The 25,491-nt window shown below is 36.8% G+C and overlaps 1 protein-coding gene across 3 annotated transcripts in view; it reads right to left on the reverse strand.

The window, feature by feature from the left end:
• LOC150104992 (uncharacterized) overlaps positions 1 to 25,491 on the reverse strand; it is a 768,027-nt gene that overhangs the window by 413,140 nt on the left and 329,396 nt on the right. For all 3 annotated transcript variants that reach the window (XM_090395452.1, XM_090395451.1, XM_090395453.1), the window contains exon 19: positions 17,810 to 18,001. In XM_090395452.1, the coding sequence (XP_090251578.1) occupies positions 17,810 to 18,001 (192 nt within the window). The remainder of the gene's footprint in view (positions 1 to 17,809; positions 18,002 to 25,491) is intronic.

A 25,491-nucleotide genomic window follows, 5' to 3' on the forward strand; every position in this document is an offset into this window, starting at 1 on the left:
CCCCCCTCGCATCATCTGCATTCAGCAGAGTTATTCTTTCATATTCATTCTTTCTTTTACTTGCAGCATATCGATAGAATTCTTGTTGGTTGTCCTTAGCTTGCAGAGACAGTTTCTTTTCATACTCAGACTTAGCTTTCCTTTCAACAGTTGTGACCATTCTAGCATGCTGCTTATAATTATAATTTTCATAAAGGACATTACTCTCAGGCACATGGTATTCCTGCCACATCACCCATTTCTTATGAATTTCCTGCTTAATAAGACTACACATCCATTTTAATCCTAACAACTTTAATTATAAAAACCATCATCATCATCATCATAATCATCAAATTCCTGACATGTACCCTCAATGGGTGTACAGGATATAATAGTATTACATGAAAAATTTACATCATTACTAACTTCCTATCTACAATTTTCCTCCAAATCAGTCTATTACTTGTCAAGACTCCAATATTATCATTAACAGATCTTATATTTTTATCGTCTGAGGCACATTGTACCATATCAATCCACCTATATTTTGGTCTTCCTTTGGGTCGTTTTCCTGCCAACCTGGCAGAGAACACTTGTTTTGCTAATCTTTCCTTGCCCATTCTGTTCAAGTGACCATACCATGAACCAGTCCATGTCCTGAGCAGAAATCCAACAGGTATTTGCCATTATTATTAGCTTTGCTCTTTTCTCCAAATTTTCTCAAAATATTTTTGTATGTCTGACAATCATTTCCTACTCTGCTATTCAGATCCCAACAAGGACCAACTTTTCCTTTTTCATTGTGTCAGTTGCTTTTTCTAAAGCATCAAAAAATTCCTCCACTACAACCTTAGCAGAAACTTCTGTGGGACCATAGGCACAAATAAGTCTCATTGTCCAGTTCCCCATTCTGATATTTGCCCACATCACTCTACTTGAGACTGCCTGCCATTCAAGAAGATTAGCCTCATATTTTGTGTTGAATACTATGGCTATTCCTTCTTTTCCTTGATTGTCATTGCCTGAATATAACATTTTGTATTTTTTGCTCAGAAAGATCTCACCAGTTTTTGTCTTTTTTTTGTTTTGGTTACCCCTATTATGTCAATCTGGTACTTATCTAATTCTTCAGCTAGCTCCATTTCTTTGCCATTCAGGCTTCTTATGTTGATAGTACCGATCAACATAAGAAACCTGGTGATGTTGAGTTTGGGTGTGCTTTCAGATTTGTTCCAGTAGCTGACTTTTTGCTGTTCGTCCTGGTTCCCTGGTGAAAACAACTGGGCGAAGCCCCAGCCGGCATGAAATTTTGTCATGTTGTACCATCATTTTTTTATTTTGGTTTAACCAATAAGAATACAATTTGTTCGGCTAAATCCCAAATTGCCAGCCCATCCTCGTTCGTTCAGTATCCAGGTAGATACCCAACAGGGTGCACCACGAGAAGGTGAGGATTGGACATTAGTCAGAAGCCCTGGTTGGTTTTCTGCATTCCTTTAAAGGCTATATGGAGGTTTCCTCTCAGTTATACGCCATTATAAACCACATTATAAAAAAAATTATAAAAACTTCATTATAAAAACTTTATTATTATAATCTGTTTTGTAAAAAAAAATGTATAAATATCTTTTCTACAGCTGTTTTTATGGAGGTTCTATGTAAATCTAACTATATTCCTTTTTTTTCCTGAAAGTGTATAAAAACATGCATGCAGCTGCTGGTCAACTTCACTTACTAAACCAGTTAGACACATTCCTTGAACTTGTTTTTCATCTACCTCTGATTTTTATAATTACAACTGAAGCCATCATGCCATAAAATCTAGTAACTGTGAGTTTTCTCAAACCAGATTTTCCAGAATGGAAAATCTGGTTTTGTCGGGTAAAAAAACAGATTTTCCAGAATGGAAAAACCTTGCCACTTCCAAATGAGACTGATTAATGCATGTTTCTTTGTAAAGTTCTAATAAAGGATCATCATATCCTAGCCCTTGTAAATGCTCTACATATTCACTCTATTAGAAATGACATAAGACGATGTGATTGGAGTACATAAAAAAGCAGTCATCTGTTCTGTAGACTATCCTCTTCTGAATGGTATGAAGCATTTATAGGAAGGATTTTGGTGTGCCAGCATCCTAAATGCAAGATGCCAGCCTGGTGTTGGCCAAGTGATTAGCGTATCTGCTCTCCAGACAAAAGGCTGCAGGATCAAATCCCACTGTAGGAATGGATGGTTGTGATTGTATGTGAAATACTAGTGGTGATGGTGAGCGGTAGATGCCATTAGTGCAGTAGTAGTAGTAGCAGACAGTTGTAGAGTAGGTGCCCTCCCTTGATGGGACTCCTTGGAGGTGTCACATAATAATAATAATAATAATAATAATAATAATAATAATAATCTAGGAGTCTTCAGTGGAAAAAAAACATAGTTTTTGGAGGTATAGGAGTACTAGTGGCAGGAAAGGATGAAGATGCAAGTTAGCTAAGAGGAGAGAGAGAGAGAGAGAGAGAGAGAGATGGATTTTATCAGAGGAGAAGAGTAGATGGAGAGTGAGCTGTTTTGCATGAAATAAGATGGGGCAGTTTTTTGGTATCATGAAAGTTGACAAGATTGTGCTCACTAACCACTGAAACATGTGTAGGATCAGTTTTTAAAGTATTTGGTTATGGAGAATCAAAAAGCTTGGGATTATTATTATTATTATTATTATTATTATTATATGGGCAACTCCATGGAGTCTGAAGATTCATCATGGAAGACCCAATCCACACAATCTATCATACCTCTCCTTGAACCCATTAACAGACAAAACAATCTCAACTGACTCTGGCAACCCATTCCACTTATTCACAACTCTACAAGACATTTCCCCTGCATCAATCCTATTTATTTATTTATTTATTCATATGGAGTTTCCTCCCTTTTCTCCCCCATCCCTATTGGGGTGAGTTGAGCCCCCTCATGGAGGGGTTAAGTATTTATGGCTGTAGATCCGTGTGTTCACAGGGCCAGTTTGCCTGCTTGTGGGATGAAAAACCCCAGATAAACTGGGGGGGGAAACCCTGCCCAAGTCCGGCTAACTTGGCTATGGTTGAGGAAGATCCTTAAGTTCCTCACGTCAGCGACGGGAATCGAACCCAGGATACTCCTTCCCCAGGCATATGGTTGCGAAGTGCATAGCCACTAGGCTAACTGCATGGACTATCAATCCTATAAAATCCTTTAAGCAACTTAAATGCTTCTATCACATCCCCTATTTTTCTCCTATCAACCAACTTCTGCAATCCCAAAATCCCCACTCTATCCTCATAGGGAACATTCTATAGAAAACTCATCATCTTGGTCATTTGCCTCTGAATCCTCTCAACTGCTTCCTCATCCCCAAGAAACCCAGGGGACTAGACTTCAGCACAATAATCCAGATGTGGACGTATTAAGGCCTTATAAAGAGGAATGACAACTTCCTTATCTCTACTTTAATGTATTCTTCAATAGCCAAGTAATTTTATGGGTAATCTACCTTAGCAACCTTAGCAATATGTCCTCTAAAACTGAACTCTCTGTCTACTACCACCACCCATAAATCTCTAGCTTCATCTATTTCCTTTAGTACAGTGACATCAGAATAGCAGGTGAGACTGGAGATTGGTTTGCCACTAGTCAAGACACAAGACAAGGGGACCCAATATCACCAATCATCTTCATCGCATCTGGGAAGAACACTAGATAAGATTAAAGAAGAAGGTAAAGGCATTTCAATAAATGGCATGAGAATAAACTACCTCTGCTTTGCAGATAACATCGTCCTGATTGAAGAAGATGCAGCAAGGCTGGAACAGACATTGCAAACACTATACACAGAAGGAAAAAGATATGGACTAAATGTCAACTTTGAAAAAACTAAAACAATGGTATTCAGACAACAGGAGTTACTGAACAGAGTTATGATTGACAGATTTCAACTGGAAAATGTGAAACACTTCACATATCTTGGATGCCACATGATGCATGACTTGGACCCAAAAAAGATATAAAAATTAGAATAGCCAGAGCAACAACTATTTTAAAAGCCATGGACAAAATATGGAGGAGCCGAGCTATAAAGATGCAAACTAAACTGCGTATTGTAGAAACCTGTATCTTCAGCATCATGCTCTATGGATGCGAGGATTGGGCACTCCTGAGAGAATCTGAAAGGAGGATATCGGCATTTGAGAGGAAGTGCTATAGAAAGATCTTGAGAATAAGCTGGATGCAGAAAGTGAACAATGAGGAAATTTACAGACGAATACAACCAAAAGAAAACCTGATCCAGAAAATAATCAAAAGGAAACTACATCTATTTGGCCATATATGTAGAATGAATGATGAGAGAAAATTAAAAACATTGCTGTTTGGAATGATTGAAGGAAAGAACAAAAGAGGAAGACCAAACAGAGAATGGGACGATGACATCGTCAAATGGTGGGGAAACTCTATACACAAACTGAGTCATCTTGCACAAAATAGAATGCAATGGAAGAATCATATCGAGATGGCAGTAGACACCTATGGGCATTGGACCCATGGTTGTTGATGATGATGATGATGATGATGATGACAGTGCCATCAATGTTAAACATTGATTTAGACATTAAACTGAAACCCATTATCTTTTGCTCATACTGACAGCCTATTTAAATCATCCTGCAAGCTCTCCGCATCACCTTGATTAACTATTATTTGACTGCTGCAATGTTTGTCAAAAGAGACATGGTATGTGCTATTGTCAGCAAAATTATGAATAGGATTTTGGATCAATTTGAGAGAAAAGGAAAAAGAGCATGGGTTAATGCACTATGAAGCATTCTGGCATCTGTGGGAAATATTGAAGAAAGGAAGCTATCTAGCATGACACATAATAAATGACCAGAGTGGAAACTGGCAATCAAACTGTAAACAGTAGACCAAACATTGATAGCCTTTAGATGAAATATAACCAGATCAGACCAGATGAAATGTCCTGTAAATTTTAACAGTAATCACTTGTTCTCTAAACCTTCCCACAGTTGGAGCAAAAATATGTTGGCAAGGAGATTTGCTGTAGATCAAGAGTGGCAAGAGGAGGACCTCCAGATAGTAAAGAAGTTAAGTGCTCATGATGTTCTGCATTATTATTTCCGAGAGAAATGAGGCAAGGGCAACAGGATATTATGGTGAAGGCTGAATTTTATCTCCCTTCTTAGGAAATGGATTGAATATAGGCTTAGAAGTATGCTTTACATTATGGGATACTGAGGCAATAAATGCAAAGTCAATAGTCCCTTGTATACAAGTTGCATGGTAGTGAACATACTTCATACACAAACTTTGTTTGATTACACTTAAAGGATTGAACAAGAATATGAGAATGAAATTCATGCTGTATGATACTGGATGAGTATGAAAGAGTGTATAAATTATACAGGATAGCACTTAATTCTGAAGCACAACTGGAAAAATAGCATCAGATGGTTTTCTAACAAAATACTTAGATTTAGATTATACATATATTATACCTATACTTAGATTTCACAAAGGCTTTTGATAGATTACCGCATGATAAGTTGATAGTCAAACTGGAGTGGATGGGGTTGAATATCAGATTGGTGCATTGGATTGGAGACTGGCTATTTGATAGGTAACAACAAGATGTGTATGGGGGAGCAATATCCATGAAAAGAAACTTACTAGTGGTGTGCCTCAGGGGTCTGTTTTAGGACCATCGCAGTTTAACTTGTATATTAATGATATTGGCCAAGATTTGGATGAAGATATTCAGTTGTTCGCAGATGATGCAAAGTTGGGATGAACCATGAAGAGTAGAGAGGATGTTGTGGCCTTAGATGAAGACTTGAATAAATTGAGTGATTGGGCATGGAAATGGCGATGTGAGTTCAATGTTGCAAAACGTAAGGTTTTAAAATTTGGAAAACAAAGATGGGATGCAGAATTTATGCTTCGTGAGGATATATTGTCAGAGGTGAAGTAAATAAGAGATATGGGGGTGATAGTGGATAAGGATCTGAAATTTAGGGGACACACAGTTAAATTGTGAAGACAACACAAAGGCTTCTGGGAATGATGCAGAGGACACTGCCTTATAGAAGTAGGGAGATTCTTGTTCCATTGTATAAAGCTTTGATTAGGCCTCACATGGACTATTGTACACAGATTTGGTCACCTGGTTTTCAGAAGGATGAAGAGATGTTGGAAAGGGTCCAAAGGCAACTGACTAAGGTAGTTTCTAATCTCTGGAATATCGAGTATGAAGAAAGAGTCAGAAGATGTAATTTGCAGAGTCTGGTAGACAGGAGGAAGAGGGGAGATATGATAGAGACCTACAAGTTAGTAAGGGGTTGTTATAGGATCAATGCTGGAGAAGTTCTACAGAAAATAGTGGGAGATTGGAGAAGAACCAGAGGTCATCCCTGGAAACTGTATAAAGAGGGTGTGAGTAAGGAAGTGAGAAGCAGGTTTTTTTCATGCAGAGTTGTGAATGATTGGAATGCCTTGCCTGAGAGTGTGGTATCTGCAGAGAATTTGAGTGTGTTTAAAGCACGGTATGATGAGCTGTGTGTGTGATAAAAGGACCTCCTAGATGAGTCTTTGATTCCATGGGGGTCTTGGGTAATAATAATAATAAAATACCAGATGAAGAATCAGTGAACTAATCATTATGAGGTACATTATCATGATTATCTATGTAAGAGCTGGAGGAGAAGAAATGCCAGGATGTCAACCACCTTAGGTGATATTATTACAGGATTGAAAGAAATGAAACACAGATGGACAAAAGTTGTATCTAATGGCCTTTGGTAAGGAAAGAGAAGGCTCAACTTTCATTTGAAGCATTTTTTTGTGCACTCACTTGGCCATTTCAGATTCTGATTTGGATTTGCTGATTTCTTTTTTGCAGCTGTTGCAGTTTAAGTTGAGTATGAAACCAGAGTACGGGTTTCAAATTACTTAGAATATGGAAATTTTTTTCTTGATCCACCAAGGCTAGCATGCTTAATAACCAGTAAGAATTATGTACTATTTTATTGATTCAGTTTCAGCAAGTGTTTGAATCAGAAGAACAAAAACAGTAATTATCCCAAGTAGAAATCACTGAAGTCAATAAACTGAGGTCATTGATAATGTAGTGTACAAGGACACAAGATTGAGAGGATTATCTAATATTTTTAGAGCGATGGATGGACAATTTGTGAATGATCACTACTGATAGCAAATAGTTCAGCATTTATTCCTGATATTTGGAACTAGAGAAGGGAAGTCAGTTTGAGTTGTGAACAATCAAGTCCCTAAGAAAGGACGACCCCCCCCCCCCCGACTACAGAAAATCAAGTGGAGATAAATAATAAAAGAGATCAGAGTAGTAATCAGAAGATGGAAGGCTATAAAGAGAGCAAATAAAATTTTGCAAAGAGTGTGGCATGAATATTTTGAACCAGAGTAGATCAAAAACAGAGGATTCTAGGTTTATAACAGGTTTTAATTCTAAGTTTTTTTGGTTAGAGGTTTTTTTTTTTTTTTTTAAACCACAAGTGTCAAAATCATTTATGTTTACTTACATCCATGACTAAGTTCTGGGGAGTAGTTAATTAAAGAGTAAGAGCATACATGAAGTGTGGGTTGAAGGATGCAGGTGAAAAGTAGTGTATCATGCAGAACGGGACACTAAGTTTTGGAGGTAGAGGAGGTGAGAGTGATGTGTTTGATAGTGAGTCAGTTTAATAAGAGAAACCTGATCTCCAGTGGAATTCTGAAGATTATCAAAATTAAAGAGAAGTGAAATGGGACTATTCTTATGAAAAGTAAGATAAAACTACATTCTGGTGGTAGGCATTAGGAAAATGGAAACGCAAGAAGAGCATTGAAAACACTGGTTATGGACGACCTTAAAGTTCTCAATGGTTGACTTTTTCTTTTAAGGTTACAGAGTGATCAGCATCAATATTTACGAATTTAGGGACACAAAACACATTAGTTGAAATTATTATTTTACTTATTATTAATAAAATAACAATTGACATTTCGACCCCTATATTGTGGTCATCATCAGAAAAATATGTGTGTATATGAAAACAAGCTACACGCTCTTGCACTCTACAAAGGTAAATTGAATCTACGCTGTTAATTGATCTTTTACTTAGCCTAACCTCTAGTGGTAAAAAAAAACCACAATAAACCCTGCTAAAGTCCTCCAGTACTAAGCTTTTCTTCAGGTCTTGTACAGTTCAGTTGCTATACTAAGATTTTCTTCTGGACTTATACAGTTCAAGTTGCTATTGAATGTTAAAAAAAACAAAAAAAAACAACAAAAAAGCAGCTAATCACAAACCAACATCACAAGGAGCAGCCAATCACCCACAACCGAAGTTAGGACCAACCAACCACCATCGGACCACGGCCTGGTTATTAACAAATCAAACTACAACCTCACCCAAGGTGAACTCTCGCTACTGGAAAAAGGCATAAACTATGCCATTGTGCCAAGGTCAGTAAACAGGATATCATTTATCATATCGAGCGAGGTCGAAGATCCCTCCTAGCCAATCTAGCTGACAAAATACGTATGGAAACATCATGCATACTAAACTCAAACAAAATACTAAACAGCAACCTAAACAAAATGGAAAATCAAATCCCTCAAAAATAACAAGGACATTATAATCACAAAAGCAGATAAGGGGAATGCTACTGTTGTTTTAGATCAGACCACAACACTTACCAAATGGTAAACTACAACCCCACAAATTGCATTAAAAAGAAAACAACTGAATTAATTAAATCCATTAACAGATGGCCAGAAGAAACTACCAAAAAACAAATACCTCATTATGCCCGCATGCCAAGAATTTACAGCCTGCCAAAAATACACAAAACAAACACACCACATCTGATTGCTGAAGGAATCGACAGCCCGAATTACCACTTAGCCAAAAAATTAGCGGCTACACTCAAGGAATTGGTAGGTCATTCCCCTTCCTACATAAAAAATACACAACATTTCATAAGCAAAATTAAAAACATTACACTTAACGACCAAGATTAATTAGTCAGCTTTGACATAACTGCCCTTTTCACCAACGTCGCGATCAATGATACTATTGTACTCCTACAGAATATATTTCCACACAACATCACAGTCCTCTTTGCCCATGTACTCCGCTCCAGATATTTCATGTGGCAAAACAATTTTTACCTTCAAAAAGAAGGTACAGCCATGGGCTCACAGCTTTCCCACAATAGCTAACTTTTATATGGAAGACTTTGAGCAACGAGCTCTAGAGTCCGCATGCCTAAAGCCCAAAATTTGGCTCAGATAGGTTGATGATATTTTTGCCATTGGGTCCCATAGCACTAAATACATTCCTTAGTCACCTGAACAAACAACACAAATGTATCCAATTCACCACTGAAACAATAAAACAACACTCTTCCTTTCCTAGACACACTTGTTTCTCTCAGGCTGTCTCTCCTGAGAAGGAGAGACAGCTTGAGGGAAGCAAACCCACCCACCCACCCACCCACCCACACACACACACACACAGAAAAAAACAGACAGAACACTACACAGATCCAACATCAAAACCACCTTTAAACCCCCGACAAAATTAAGACACCTACTCAGTTCTTCCAAAGATCTTCTTCTTCCACACCTAGCCCACCCATGGATTTACAAAATACAATACACATGTAACCTACCATACGTAGGGGGGAAACGGGACGAACCATCCCAATTAGGAAGGACGAACACAAACGACACATTAAATACCTCCATTTTTGAAAAACTGGCTTTAGACCATGCACCCCAGACATACCACAGAAGTGTTTGAAAAGGTATGAAGTCCCTATACCGCACCAAAACCTGGTTCGAGAGGAAATTTAAAGAAGCATGTGAAATGCTCAAACACAATCCTAATCTGAACAAAAATGATGGTCTAACCATTCCGAGAATGTGGAGGACCCATTTGCAACCATTATAGCAACCAGAACAAGCCAAAGAAATATCTCAATACAAGAAGACTTGGTGAATTTTTTTTTAACGTTCAATAGCAACCTGAACTGTATGAGTCCAGAAGAAAATCTTAAATACAAAATTAATGACGGAAAATCTCACGTAAAAAGATTTTTTAATAGTATAATTTTTGCCTGTGTGTCACAGGCATCTTCAGTACATGTTAAGCTGAAATTAAACAATAACTGGCAATTCCAAAAAGTGCCACCTAAGTAGGGTTCCCAGACATCCAATAAAATACAGGATCGTCCTGTTTTTGGCTAATGCGTCCAGCTGTCCCGTATTTTAGAGTTCAAGATTGAATAACAAAATCGATGAGTTACAATTTCTTTTCTATTACAAACATCGTTCTCCGTCATTACAGGGAACTGTAGACACGTTGGTATTTTCTCAAGGCGAATGATGGCAACACTGCAACAATAATAAGTTCGTTAGAACAGTGCACATGTGCATTGACATTTTGGCGTGTACCGTGATATTGGCTCAGCTTCAAATAGCACGGAACGGTCCGCTTGGCCCAAGCCATTTTAGAAGCCTGCTCCGAGAGAAACAGGTTGGTGCTAGCAGAGTATTAATTACTGTACGGCTGCTGTTAAAATGTATGGTTTTTCAATTCTCTTGTGGCCTTATTGAATGTTGAAAATGCCAAAAAGGAAGTGTGATTATACAGATGCTTTAAAAATTCAATTTCCATTTTTAAAAAAATCTACTACTTGGGCGAGGCAGATAAAGTGGAGTGTACTGGCTTATTTAGCATCGAGCATGGCAGAGAGTCTGATATTACCCAGCTCTTTGCTATGAAAAGACATAAATCTGCATCTCGAGCTAGCTAGTACAAGTGCAAAAGTCAGTGATTTCTTTACCAAGAAACAGATGGGAGAAGTGGGAAAGAATCTTGCTGCAGAAGAAACAACTTTCGTGTATCACACGTGTTTTCGCAACCAGAGTTTTCGATCAATGGATTGTACATCTAAAATAATACGTAAGTTATATGATAGAAAATCTATGTGTGGACAAACAAAAACACAAGCGTTAATTGTAAATGTTTCGGCTCCATTTGCAATCAAGCAATTCAAACTGGAAATGGAGAAAGCAAATCCTGATCGCCAATCAGGATAGATTATATATCTATCCTGATTGACGCTTCAAAACCATGGTGCTTCCAAATTTGTAAGACTGGCATATGTGATGGATGCACATACTAAACTCACCCTCAGTCACATGCGTCCCCGTATTTTTTTCCACTGTATCTGGGATCCCTACACCTAAGTAGCTAGTGTGAGATAACTAAAAATGTCAATAAAATTTCCTAACAAAAAAAAAAAACTATATATATACAATAAAAAGTTAGGAAAGATTAGCTGATTTGTAACGTACTATCTCCCATAAAGGGGATAGATGTAAACCATCTGATCTGTTTAAGTTAGGAGAGTGGAGTAAAGTATCTTAAACCTGAACAGTCTGGACTTGCAGAACATGCCATCATAACCAGACATAGAGTACATTGGAAAAAGACAAGAGGCCTTCACAAAAGTCGGTTCCTCATAGAACAGCTTTATAAAGAAACATATGAAACTTTACTCCACTCTCCTAACTTAAACAGATCTGATGGTTTACATCTATTCCCTTTATGGGAGATAGTACTTTACAAATCAGCTAATCTTTCCTAACTTTTTATTGTGTATATATATATATATATATATATAGGTTTTTTTTTGTTGTTAGGAAATTTTATTGACCTTTTTAGTTATCTTACACTAGCTACTTAGGTTGCGCTTTTTGGAATTGTTAGTTATTGTTTAATTTCAGCTTAACGTGTACTGAAGATACCTGTGACACACACAGGCAAAAATTACATTATTAAAAAATCTTTTTACGTGAGATTTTCCGTCATTAATTTTGTATTTATGTCTACTCACGGTGTTCCCTTAAGAAAATCTTAGTATAGCAACTGAACTGTACAAGACCTGAAGAAAAGCTTAGGGGACTAAGCTTTTCTTTAGGAGGACTTTCACAGGGCTTACTGTGTTTTTTTTTTCCTTTACCACCAGAGGTCAGGCTAAGTAAAAGATCAATTAACAGCGTAGATTCGTAATAATAAATTTAGTTTAATCCTTTATCCAAGTGTGAGCAAACAAAGTTTGCACCTGAAAGTATCTTCAGGACTGGGATAAGGTAGCACAACACCGGGCAACTCGTTGCAAAGGTGGACCAAGCTAACATCACTCCTATCTCAGTATCTCACATAATGCAAAACACATCTCCTTGCAGATATGTATAATGTTATACATCAAGGGAAGAAGGGCCACTACACAGACTAGTTTTGACCTTTATTGAGGTCTCTTCAGTGGGAGCCAGGTCCACAAGTGGAGATACCAGGCAGAAGCAATGGCAACTCCTATAGGTAAAGACGACCTCGCTATTGCTTCTGCCTGGTATCTCCACTTCTGGGCCTGGCTCCCACTGAAGAGACCTCAATAAAGGTCGAAACTAGTCTGTGTAGTGGCCCTTCCCTTGATGCATAACATTATACATATCTGCAAGGAGATGTGTTTTGAATTATGTGAGATACTGAGATAGGAGTGATGTTAGCTTGGTCCACCTTAGCAACGAGTCGCCTGGTGTTGTACTACCTTACCCCAGTCCTGAAGATACTTTCAGGTGTAAACTTTGTTTGCTCACACTTGGATAAAGGATTAAACTAAATTTATTATAGTCAAACCAAGTGAAAACTAAACTTTCAGCGTAGATTCAATTTGTCTTTGTAGAGTGCAAGAGCATGTAGCTTGTTTTCATATACACATGTATTTTTCTGATGATGACCTCAATGCACGGGTCAAAACGTCAATTGTTATTTTATTAATAATAAGTATTTATTTATTTAGAGTATGGCTCACACATGAAATGTTACATTACATTAATTCTTAATATATATGGACATACTAATAGACATATGTACAGTAATAAGACATAATATAGTCATAAAAGAGACACTCAAGAATAGGCTACAACTGTATGTCTAAGTTGATTATACAGTCAACTGCACTTGGTGAAGCATGGATAAAGTCGGACAGGTTTCCACTGTATGAACGTTGGACACATTCTGCTGTAATATGATTAATTGTCTGGGGGGGGGGGTGATCCACAGTCACACCTGGGTGAGGCAATCATGCCCCACTTGTAAAGGTGGTCTGCACATCTGCCATGATTGGTGCGAATTCAGTTAAGGGTGGACCAAGTTTTCCGAGGTAGGTCAAAACCTGAAGGCATCTGTGTTGGATCCACTAATTCATGGAAGACCCCTGTTGACGTGTTACACCAGGACTCTTTCCCTTATCCTTCATGTTGAAACTTGTCTCTGCAAGATTTTTTGCTGTTAATGCAAAAATTTTGGATCTTCCAATCCACAATCTTCATGGATTGGAAGATTTTGGATTTCCATGATTTTTCTGTATTCATGTAGAAGAAAGTTGGTAATAATATAATAAAAGAATCATTTCGACATGTGTTTTGTGCCCCTAAATTCGTAAATATGAATTCTCAATGGTGGAACAGTATAAGAGTTTATGAAATACAGAAGAGTCATTAGCAAAATTATCAATAGTAGTTTGAGATTAGTTAGTGACAAATAGTCATTAATGTATAGGAGGAAGAGAAGAATATGATTAAAAATACAGCACCTTGATGTACTCTAGCAGTAGTGGGAAGATCTGAAGACAGAAAACCATCTATAATGACATGCACTAAATAACCAAAGATAAAACTAGCAACTCAGAAGAAAAGGGTAAAGGCAGATGAAAGGTAGAAATTCTGCCAAATAGCTTTGATAAGGGACTAATATACACACAGCTGCTATTTCTACTCTTGTTCATTTCTCATTTTTCTTTATGTTCAACTGCCTCTAATGACTTGGAAAAATTTCTTTGTCTCTTTGTAGAACCTTCAATGGGACTATAGGAAAAAATCATCATTATCATCTCAATTTATTGATATATATATATATCAATATAAGCATCAAACTATAGGCCTATCTGTGTGTCAAGTGTTGTGGTTAAGTTTTTGGAGAAGCTTGTGAGAACTAGGATCCAGAGATGGGTGGACAACAATGGTATTATCTTTTGATGGACAGCATGGATTTGCTAAAGGGAGGTCACATTTTAGTAATCTACTTACTTATTACAATAAAGTGACTGCTTCCTTGGACAGAGGAGAAGGATACACAGTAATATACTTGGATTTTGCAAAGGCTTTTGATAGAGTACCTCATGATAAGTTGACAGTCAAACTAGAGCAGATGAGGTTGGATATTAGATTAGTGCATTGGATTGGAGACTGGCTATCTGATAGGTATCAACAAGTTGTGTATGGAGGTGCGATATCCAGGAAAAGGAAAGTGACTAGTGGAGTGCCTCAGGGGTCTGTTTCAGGACCATTACTGTTTAACTTGTATATTAATGATATTGGTGGACATTTCGATGAAGATATTCAGTTGTTTGCAGATGATGCAAAGTTGGGACAAACCATAAAGAGTAGTGAAGATGTTGTGGCCTTACAAGAAGACTTGAATAAAGTGAGTGATTGGACACGGGAATCGGGATGTGAGTTCAATGTTGCAAAATGTAAGGTTTTAAAATTTGGAAAACAAAGATGGGATGCAGAATTTATGCTTGATGAGAATATATTGTTGGAGGTAGAGGAAATAAGAGATCTGGGGGTGATAGTAGATAAGGATCTAAAATTTAGGGAACACATAGCCAAAATTGTGAAGACAACACACGGGCTTCTGAGAATGATGCAGAGGACACTGACGTGTAGAAGTAGGGAGATTCTTGTTCCATTGTATAAAGCTTTGATTAGGCCTCACATGGACTATTGTACACAGATTTGGTCACCGGGTTTTCAGAAGGATGAAGAGATGTTGGAAAGGTTCCAAAGGCAACTGACTAAGGTAGTTTCTGACCTCTGGAATGTTGAGTATGAGGAAAGATTGAGAAGATGTAATTTGCAGAGTCTGGTGGACAGGAGGAAGGGGAGAGATATGATAGAGACCTACAAGTTGGTAAGGGGTTGTTATAGGATCAATGGTGGAGAAGTTCTACAGAGAATAGTGGGAGATCAGGGGAGAACCAGAGGTCATCCCTGGAAACTATATAAAGAGGGTGTGAGTAGGGAGTGAGAGGCAGGTTTTTTTCGTGCAGAGTTGTGAATGATTGGAATGCCTTGCCTGAGAGTGTGGTGTCTGCAAGGAGTTTGAGTGTGTTTAAGACACGGTATGATGAGATTGTGTGTGTGTGTGTGTGTGTGTGTGTGTGATACAAGGACCTCCCAGATGAGTCTTTGACTCCGTGAGGTCTTGGGGGTAATAATAGTAATAGTAATATAATATGGTTGAGATATTTATGTTGAGAGGTAGTTACAGGGTTAACACTGGAGAGTTCTTTCATTTGGTGGAATAAGAGAAAGATGCAAGGAAAAGGGATCATCCCTGGAGGTTGCAAAAGAAAGTTGTGAGCAAGAGGGTGAGAAGTAGATTCAAGACATGCACAGCATAATAGAGTGGTGAGAGCACGAACAGTGAATGAGTTCAAGGGTGGTAAGACAGACTGTGTTTTGTTTTCTCGGTGTGGGCTTCCTATAATGGGTCTCGTGACTCCATGCTATCTGCAGTGTTATTCATCATCTCTATGAATCCCATTGTGAAAATAAGTGGCATCAAAGAGCTAACTTTGATATTTCAAATTCTGATATCAGATTTAATGCCACTTCCTTTCATAACATGATTCATATAGATGATGAATAAGAGTGCAGAGAGCATGCACCCTTGTTTAGACATCTCATTTTACATCAGACCATCTTACTCTACTTCCTTCGATTATAGCTGCTGACTTAAATATAGATTATGTAATGCTCTTTATAATGTTCCATTTACTCCATAAGAATTACAGCATTGTGAAAAGTATTTTAGGCACTTTCTAACAGGCTTATATTTTTCAGATCTACAAAACTGAAGTACAAATCCCTGTTATATTCTCACAATTTCTCAACTAATCCTGAAAATTGATATTTGACCTGAATCCAGTTTGTTCTCCAAGTTTCTCTTCCATCCACAATTCTTCTTAGCCTTTACTCAAGTATACTCATATATATCTTACCAAGAACACTTAGTAGAAAAATTCTCACATTCAGTATTATTTCCCTTTTAACAGATGGTACTTTGAGAGCTCTAGTCCAGTCATCTCATCATCATCATCATCATCATCAAATTCATTCCTGCCATGTACCCTCAAGGGGTGTACAGGATATGATAGTACTACATGAAAAATTTACATCATTACTAACTTCCTATCTACAATTTTCCTCCAAATCAGTCTGTTACTTGTCAAGACTCCAACATTATCAGATCTTATATTTCTATCGTCTAAGGCACTTTGTACCATATCAATCCACCTATATCTTGGTCTTCCTCTGGGTCGTTTTGCTGCCAACCTGGCAGCAAAAAGTCTAGAAGGTCCAGTCATCTGGACCTTCTAAACAGACCTTATGAATTATGTATAACTGTAAAACTGAAATGCCTTGTAATTGAGCATTTCTGGTCAAATATCATCTACTCCAGATGCCTTTCCACATTTCCACATTTCTAATGACCTTTCTACCTCAATATTGATATATTTTCCTTGCAGTCAAATATATTTTAACCACAGTGCTGTCACTTCTTGTTTCAGATAGCTATCTTTCCAAGTAATTACTCCAGAATTAAGAATAGGTCTTCTCATTGTAAAATATGAATAGGATTTAGGATAAATAAATAACAAATACATCAGTCAAAATATTCTGACACTATTAACATGGTGTGGTTTGTATGAGATAAGCATATATTTATAAATAAATAACAAATACATCAGTCAAAATATTCTGACACTATTAACATGGTGTGGTTTGTATGAGATAAGCATATATTTGCATACAATTTTCAAAATTTTGGTACTTGAAATTAGCTTAATTTCAAGTACAACTGCCAAAGTTCAAAAAATCAGATTACAAGATTTCATTAAAATGCATCTATTCTAACAGTGCATATTTGCATTTCTAGTGTAGGCCTGAATATGGGTGGGCAAATTTGCAGTAATGAGTTCTTATGAATTGTTGGGAAACAGATTATATGCAGTTCAAAAAAACTAAATTTTTTTTTATTGATTGCACAAAAATTTATATATCTATAATAAACATCACTGATATCATTTTAACATTTTTTTCAAATAAATTATAACAGATAAAAAATTATATTGTTGTTTTAATTATATATCCAAGAGTAAGCAAAGTTCAGCATGACATACCTTCACAAATGAGCTATTTGAATGCAGAGGTTACTTCAATTACCTTAGTATCCAATATTGTAAAGTTCACTTCCTTTCAGATGCGTGTACAAAGTTTATTTGCTTACATTTGGTACAGGATTATAATTTCTTGTCTATTATAATTTACTTGATAACCAAGTGAAAAAAAACTTTCTAGATTCTTTTTCAAAGCTCAGTACCATAGCACTGTATGTATACACACCCACACCCACTCTCTCTCTCTCTCTCTCTCTCTCTCTCACACACACACACACACACGCACGCACGCACACACACAAACACGCACACAAATCATAATAAAATACCACTTGTATTTTAATTAAACTAGGGGTAATGAGTAAATACATTGTATAATTTTCAAAAAAATGTACAAATTACAATTTTAATTTCATAATTTTGACTCTCATGATTTAAAACTCCTTACCTCTTCAACTAGTTGGAAATATTCAAGAGAAATATCAATAAGTTTACGATTCTGATTCACTTGCATATGAAAAGATGACCACTTGTTCTGAAGATTCTGAATTTCTTTCTCTACATGGAATGAATCAAGATATTTATCTTGCATCATCTTTTGTGCAGTACTAACAAAATGTTTTATCCTCTGTTCTAAAATCTAAATTAAAAATAAATAAATAAATATATATATATATATATATATAATTTCTTTCATTCAAGATTTCAAATATGAAGTGAAAGATTTAAAAAACATCTAATATTCCACATACTCACTTATATTCTCTGTAAAACTGGTAAGAATTATTAATTACCCTCAATATACCAACAGTTATACTATATCAGTGGCGCACCCAGAAGGGGGGCCGGGCATCCCCAAAGAAAAGGAAAAAACACTAGAAAAATTTCCAAAAATCTTTTCCTAATTCAAATTCATTTTTTTTTATTTATGTTGTGCTACTTATGAATTAGTGATCACTGCAGATGCTCAGTTATAGGTCGCATGCGATGTGTAGTGTGTATTCGCAAAACATCTACTCAACTCGCCCCCCCCCCCAAAGGTTAAATCCTGAGCGCTCAGCCCCCTCCAAGATTAAATCCTGAGTGCGCCACTGTACTATATCATATATAACACTAAACTTGTCTGTCATGCATAATAGGATGGCTGATAGACAGACATCACAGGATAATGTATGATGGAAATATTATTATTATTATTATCCTAAGATCCTGTGGAGTCAAAGACTCATCTAGGAGGTTCCTTTGTCATGCACATAGCTCATCATGCCATGCCTTAAACACATTCAAATTCTCTGCAGACAGCATGCTCCCAGGCAATGCATTCCAATCATTCCCAACTCTCCATGCAAAAAAAACCTGCTTCTCACTCCCTTGCTCATACCCTTCTTATAAGGCTTCCAGGGATGACCTCTTGTTCCCCTACAATCTCCCAGATCTCTCACAATTTTATGAAAAACCTCTTCAACCTTAATACTATAACCCCTTACAAATTTCTATGTCTCAATCATATCATCTACTCTTTCTCCTAACCATCAGACTTTAAAATGCATCTTGTCAACCTTTCTTCATATTCAACATTCAAGAGATCAGAAACTACCTTAGTTAATTGCCATTGCCTCTGGACCCTTTACAACATTTCTCTTCATCTCTTTGAAAATCAGGTGACAATTCTGTGCATAGTGGTCCATATGTGGCCTGCTCAAGGCCTTATAAAATGGAACCAGAAACTCCTTACTCCTACAAGTCAGTCTCTTCCACATCACTGCCAGAATTCATTGTGTTGTGTGTGGAAAGATTGTTCAGTCAGAGAAGTCGTTCCTGGAATCAACAGAAGTCTTGAAACATACTCCAAACCTCAACAAGTATGGCTGTATAAATCTACCAAAGATTTGGGGGACAGTCATCCTGAGACCAAATTAATATCTGTTTTTTTTTTTTTTTTTAACTTAGATGGCGCCTAATTAGGACTTTAGTCTTTGTGTTGCAAGCTACAATTACTACTTATACTAGTCCCACTGTTACGCCAGATTGCATTTGTCTCGCTACTGTAACAAGCTTTGTTTGTGTGCTTTGAAGATGCTGGATATAATACCAGCGAAATATTAGTATTTAAGTTAATAAATACAGCAATACCTCACATAGTCCGGCTTCAATCAGTCCGGATTCAACATCCGGTTTTAAATCTAAAAGTACATAAAATAATTTAGTACACAAAATAATTTTTTTATACATAAATGTTTGGCTTTTTCCCTTTATACAGTCAAGTCTCTTTTTGTCAGATTTATTTTTATGCGGTTTTAAAGTTATGCGATACGATAGTTCATTTTTTCGGGGGTTCCACATTGTATATGTATGTACCTAGACTTGACAAGAATGTAAATGTGGCATTATGTTCAACGTCTTAATGTGTAAGCTATGTATAGTACGAGTAAGCAGTGGACATTTCTGAACTTTAATGTTGAATTAACTTCTGTGTCTATCAGTTTTCGATGTGCAAATCTACAGTAAAGTTGATTTGTGATAATTAATTTTAATCCCATTTAAAAAAACTACATAATGAGTGCAAAAAGAAAACGTGAAAGTGATTCTGTCACAAAGAAACGTAAATGGCTCACTTTAGAACAAAAGCTCAATATAATCAAGCTTCATGAAGAAGATGCATCCTTTGCTAAAATAGGCCATGAAAAAGGAATGGACAAGTCATCAGTTCGAAAACTTATCAAAAAAAAAAAAATCAATACAAATCGCAAGATATGGCTATGGCTTCTTATTTATCAAAAATAGTGACTAAAACCAGAAGCACTCGAAGGGTAAATATGGAGCAGCTATTATCCATATGGATCAAAGACAACTCAAAAGCGAGTTCCGCTTAGTCAAATGGAAATTCAAGCCCAACCATTAAGTCTTTACAATGACTTGAAGACCATTGATGATATAGAAGAACGAAAGTGAAGGAACTAGTGAAAATTTTACGACAAGTTGTGGGTGGTTTTTTTTGTTCTAAGCAACGAACTGGTATTCACAATGTTCGTATTGTTGGCGAATCTGCCAGTGCAGATAAAGAGGCTGCTTTAAGATATCCGAAGGAATTGAGTGAAATCATACAAAAAAGGTGGCTACAAAGATGAACAGATATTTAACTTTGATGAAATGGCATTATTCTGGAAAAAGTTGCCGTCATGCACTTTTATAGCAGTCAATGAAAATTCATGCCCTGGATATAAAATTTCAAAAGACTGTCTCACGCTGTCATTAGGTGGAAATGCAGCAGGGGATTTCAAATTAAAACCGATGCTTGTGTACCGTGCAGAAAATCCTAGAGCTCTTAAAAATGTATCAAAAAATAATCTCCCAGTGTTGTGGCATTCAAATAAAAAAGCATGGGTCACAAGAGTTTTATTTGAAGATTGGTTCACCAACTATTTTTGCCCTACAACAGAACATCATTGCAGAGAAGGAAATAACTTTTATGGCTTTTTCGCAAGCCATAAAAGCTACAACAGGAGAAAATGCACCTACTTTAACGGAATTTTGGAATAGCTACAACATCAGAAACATTATTGAAAATATAGCCGAAGCTTGGCATGAATTAACGGCAAGCAATATGAGAGCAGTATGGAAACATATCATACCACATTGCGCAAATGATTTCATTGGTTTTGAAACTCATTTTGCTGAAGTCACCAATAACATTGTGGAAATTGGACAGCAACTTGGTTTCAAAGAGTTAGATTCCGTCAACGTAATTGAGTGCATTGAATTGAACACTAATGAATTGGATAATGAAACACTTATTAACATGGATGAACAACGAGCTTATGAAGAGCGGGAGGACAACTTAGACAACGACGACTGTGTTGAAGTGCCTGCACGAGAATTAACAGCTGAACAACTATCAAAAATTATTGGAATGGTTGAAACCCTGTCAGAGCATATTATGGAAGTTGATCCCGATATTGAACGTAGCCTTACAATTCGCAGAACGATAAACAATGCAATTCATTGCTACAAAGAAATGTATGAAGAGAAAAAAACAAAGAAGAAGAAAAATGTGCACACATCAATATTGCAATTTTTAGAAAATAAAAAATGAATTACGAAAAACGTCTTTTTTGATAAAGAGATTTGAATTTATTAATCTGGTTTTATTTATTGAAAAACAGGGAGAATATTTTTTTTTGGAACCAATCATCATTTTTCATATGTACTTAGTTCCTCGATTAATCTGGTTTCAAACAGTACGGGATATTGGTGGAAACAATTACCTGGACTATGAGAGGTATTGCTGTAGTTATTTTCTTATCAATCTGTGTTCGCATCTATACCGTAAAAAAAAACAATCAATATTCATTGCGTTGTGCTCACAATTTTGGAAATATGTTCTTTAAATTTTAGATCCTTATCCACCATCACCCCAAGATCACTTGTTTCCTCCAACAATATATCCCCACCAAGAGAAAATTCTACATCCCATCTTTGTTTTCCAAATTTTAAAACCTTACATTTTGCAACAGCAAACTGGTATCCACACTCCTGTGTCCATTCACTCAATCTATTCAAGTCTTCTTGTAAGGGCACAACATCTGCTCTACTCTTCATAGTAAATCCTAACTTTGCATCATCTGCAAACAAGTAAATATTGCTATTCAAGTCTTCTCCAATATCATTAACATACAGCTTAAACAGCAATGGCCTTAAAACAGTCCCCGAGGCAATATCCCAGAATAGCAAAGTCACAACTAGTGACCTTGTTATTCTGGGATATTGCTCTCCCATACACAACTTGCTGACAATTATCAGATACCCAATCTCCAATCCAATACACTAGTCTAATATCCAACCCCATCCCCATCTAGTCTGACTATCAACTTGTCATGAGGTAATCTATCAAAAGCCTTTGCAAAGCCTAAGTATACTACTGTGTATCCATCTCCCACAACCAATGATGCGGTCACCTTATTGTAATAAGTAAGTAGATTACGAAAAGATGACCTCCTTTCAGCAAATCTGTTCTGTTCATCAAAGATACTACCACTGTCATCAACCCAATTCTGGATCTAGATTCTCACTAGTCTCTCCAACAATTTAATAACAACACCTCACACAGATTGGCCTATAATTTAATGCTTGACTTCTGTCACCTCCTTTATCAAGCAGTAAAATCTTGCCTTCCTTCCGCTCTTTCGGAACTTGTCCTAATGTAAGACTTATATTAACCCTGTGGAGCTCACGGCTGATCTGACAGATCTTACATGTATCCAGTTATAGCTTATCATGACTAGCTGTGAATGCATATATTACGGGTGATATTCTGCACCGTATATGCCATCAGTTTAGTTTAACACGTGTTATGTAAAGGTTTGTGATATTTGATAGTAAATTGTATCTGAAAGATACCACAAACTCCAATGTCAGTATAGTATTGGTTTTTTTTTTAATTTATTTATTTTTTTAATTTACTGTTGAAAATGGCTGGAAAAATATATCGACTGGATAATCCATCAGATGTTGAAGTGATTCAGCGTTACTCGAGTCCGATGATAAGAATGATAGAGTCGAATGCGAAAGTGATATTTGATAGTAAATTGTATCTGAGATATACCGTGAACTCCGATGTCAGTATAGTATTGGTTCAGTTTTTTTTTTTCTTTGTTTCTTTTTTCAATGTCTAGATTGTAACTGAAAAAAATAAACCATCCTGTATTATTTTGCAGTGTTTTCTTTTACGTTTTATCACTTTTCAGCACATACTAGTAATGAATGTATCTCTCGGATACATGCGACCTAAGCTGCAACTTTTTCGACTGTGACCTCCGCAGGATTAAACAAATATGTCAAGGCAGATGTCAACACCAAGCCACATTCTTTCAAAATATGTGGTGAATAAAGTCCCAAAGCCTTATTTTCAACAGGTTTGCTTAATTCCCCATATATCTCATCCTCACTCACAGTCACCCTCTCCTCCTCATCCACTGCTCTCAAACTCTCCATGATGTCACATGGAGAGTTTGAGACAACAAGGATGAAAGACTTTTATAAACTGTTAATTAAATATCTCAACTATATCCTTCATAGCAGTTGTCCTTATACCATTTTCTCCAAACAATGCCCTCCTAACATAACTGTTCTTTTTTTTTTTTTTTTGCTAACTACATATCAAAAGAATTCCATAGGATTTTTTTTTTTTTTTTGGCTTCATTAGCTCTGCTGCTCATACTGCCCTTTTTCTCCCCTTACCAACCGAGTCACCCTCATTGCCTATTCTTTATACTTCTCATAAAACTGATTGCTAGAACTCATCTCATGTTACTTCCATAATGCCTTCTTTCTCTGTATGGCATGCCTAATCTCTTCATTCATCCATTTCACACATATCGTATTTAACCTTCTAACCTTTGGAATATATTTAGACATTGCTTCTACTAGATAGTTCTTCAATATTACCCAAGCAGCAATGATTTCTTTTCCACTCTACTCTTCATTCCATGCTAGAGCTACATGCTGACATTCTCATAATCACCAGACTTGTAATTACACACACATAACCTGTGTATGTAATTACAAGTCCACACATAGTTGGACTTGTAATTACACACACAGAAGTCCACACATAGTTGGCAAAAACCCAGGTAATCACTTCATGGTCATTCTCACCAACTGGAGGGATATTTAACACTTTATTTATAATAACATTCTGTGATGAGATGATCAAATTCAAGTCCCTGAATACTCGTGTGCCCTCAGTTACATGCTGCCTGAGATAGTTTTCCCTCAAAAACCAAGAAAATCATTTTCTTTTCTCCTGGTTGCTATTTTTTCATCTTGGTCTAAATTGCCATAATTAAAATCACTCAAATGATCATTCTTTTCCTATTTGTTTTGCTATGTTTATACATTTCATGGTCACTACTCTCCACATTACCAGGTTCTTAGCAACATGCAATGAAGTATTTCATTCTATTCACCTCTATCTTCCACCGTACTGGCTCAAAAGCACTGCAATTGTTTCCCTCACCCCCCTTGCATTGCTATCTCAGGCAGCAGGTAACAGACATAATTCTTTTTTCTATCACCAATAGCACTCAGGTGATGAGAAAGCAACCGGAAGTAAAGACCATGAGTTTCTTGCGTTTTTGAGGGAGAACTACATCAGACATTATCTGAATGTGTCTGTACTGTTTGATCAAATCACTCCAGTGCTATTTGAAGAACAAATAGGGTTGGAGTGAAATTAAGGTAGAGATCTAGAAGAAGAAGAAGAAGAAGCATCGTTATCATCATATGCATCTTCTTTTTCTGGATCTCTTCCTTAATAAGGTTGCATAATAAATACATAAAGCACAAGCCAGAAGCTACAAGTGTTGTGCAGAAAGCTAAATTGCAGTGCAAAAAAATTGACTGTGCAGACTAAAGGCAATCCAAAGGAATTTTATTGTTATGCTGCAAGTTAATAAAAAGAATCAATCTTCTTCTTATTATTATTATTACGTGACACCTCCAGGGAATCTAAAGACTCATTGAGGGAGGGTACCTACTCTATAACTCTCTGTCTCCATGACTCAATCCACCAACTACAACAAACCACAACTACCATCGTCATCTACACCAACACCATCTACTGCCCACCACCACCACCACTACCATCACTAGTATTTTCACAGACAATCACAAACATTCATGCCCATGGTGGGATTCGAACCTGCAGCCTTTTGGCTGGGAAGTGGATATGTTAACCACTTAGCCAACCAGGCCAGCAAGGATATGGAAGAATAACTTTACTGAATACAGATGGAATTCAGCATTCACCAACTGATGATAGACCATATTAATTGAGCATAGGTCTAGGTCCTAAATAGTGCCCTCTAGTAAGCTAAATTGGATATCCTTGACTGTTGGGCTGAATTTCAGAAGATGACAGCTTCTCAAAATTTGAAACAGCTTCATGCAACCAAATTTGTTGAAGTTAGGGAAAGGAAAGGAAATCAGGACAGTCTTCCATATTTATAATTGCTGAGTATTTTATGGTGGGTGTCTAAAGCATGGTCAGCAAGTTCTGAGTGACTGTAGAGAGGGAAACAGATAGTCCTTATGTTTAGTAATGCTGATTGTTGTCCTACCTGTGCCACAGTA

The sequence above is a fragment of the Typopeltis vanoorti genome, chromosome 7, assembly GCF_054136105.1.
Source record: "Typopeltis vanoorti isolate ZY-2024b chromosome 7, IOZ_Tvanoo_1.0, whole genome shotgun sequence".
NCBI classification, from domain to species: Eukaryota; Metazoa; Arthropoda; class Arachnida; order Uropygi; family Thelyphonidae; genus Typopeltis; species Typopeltis vanoorti.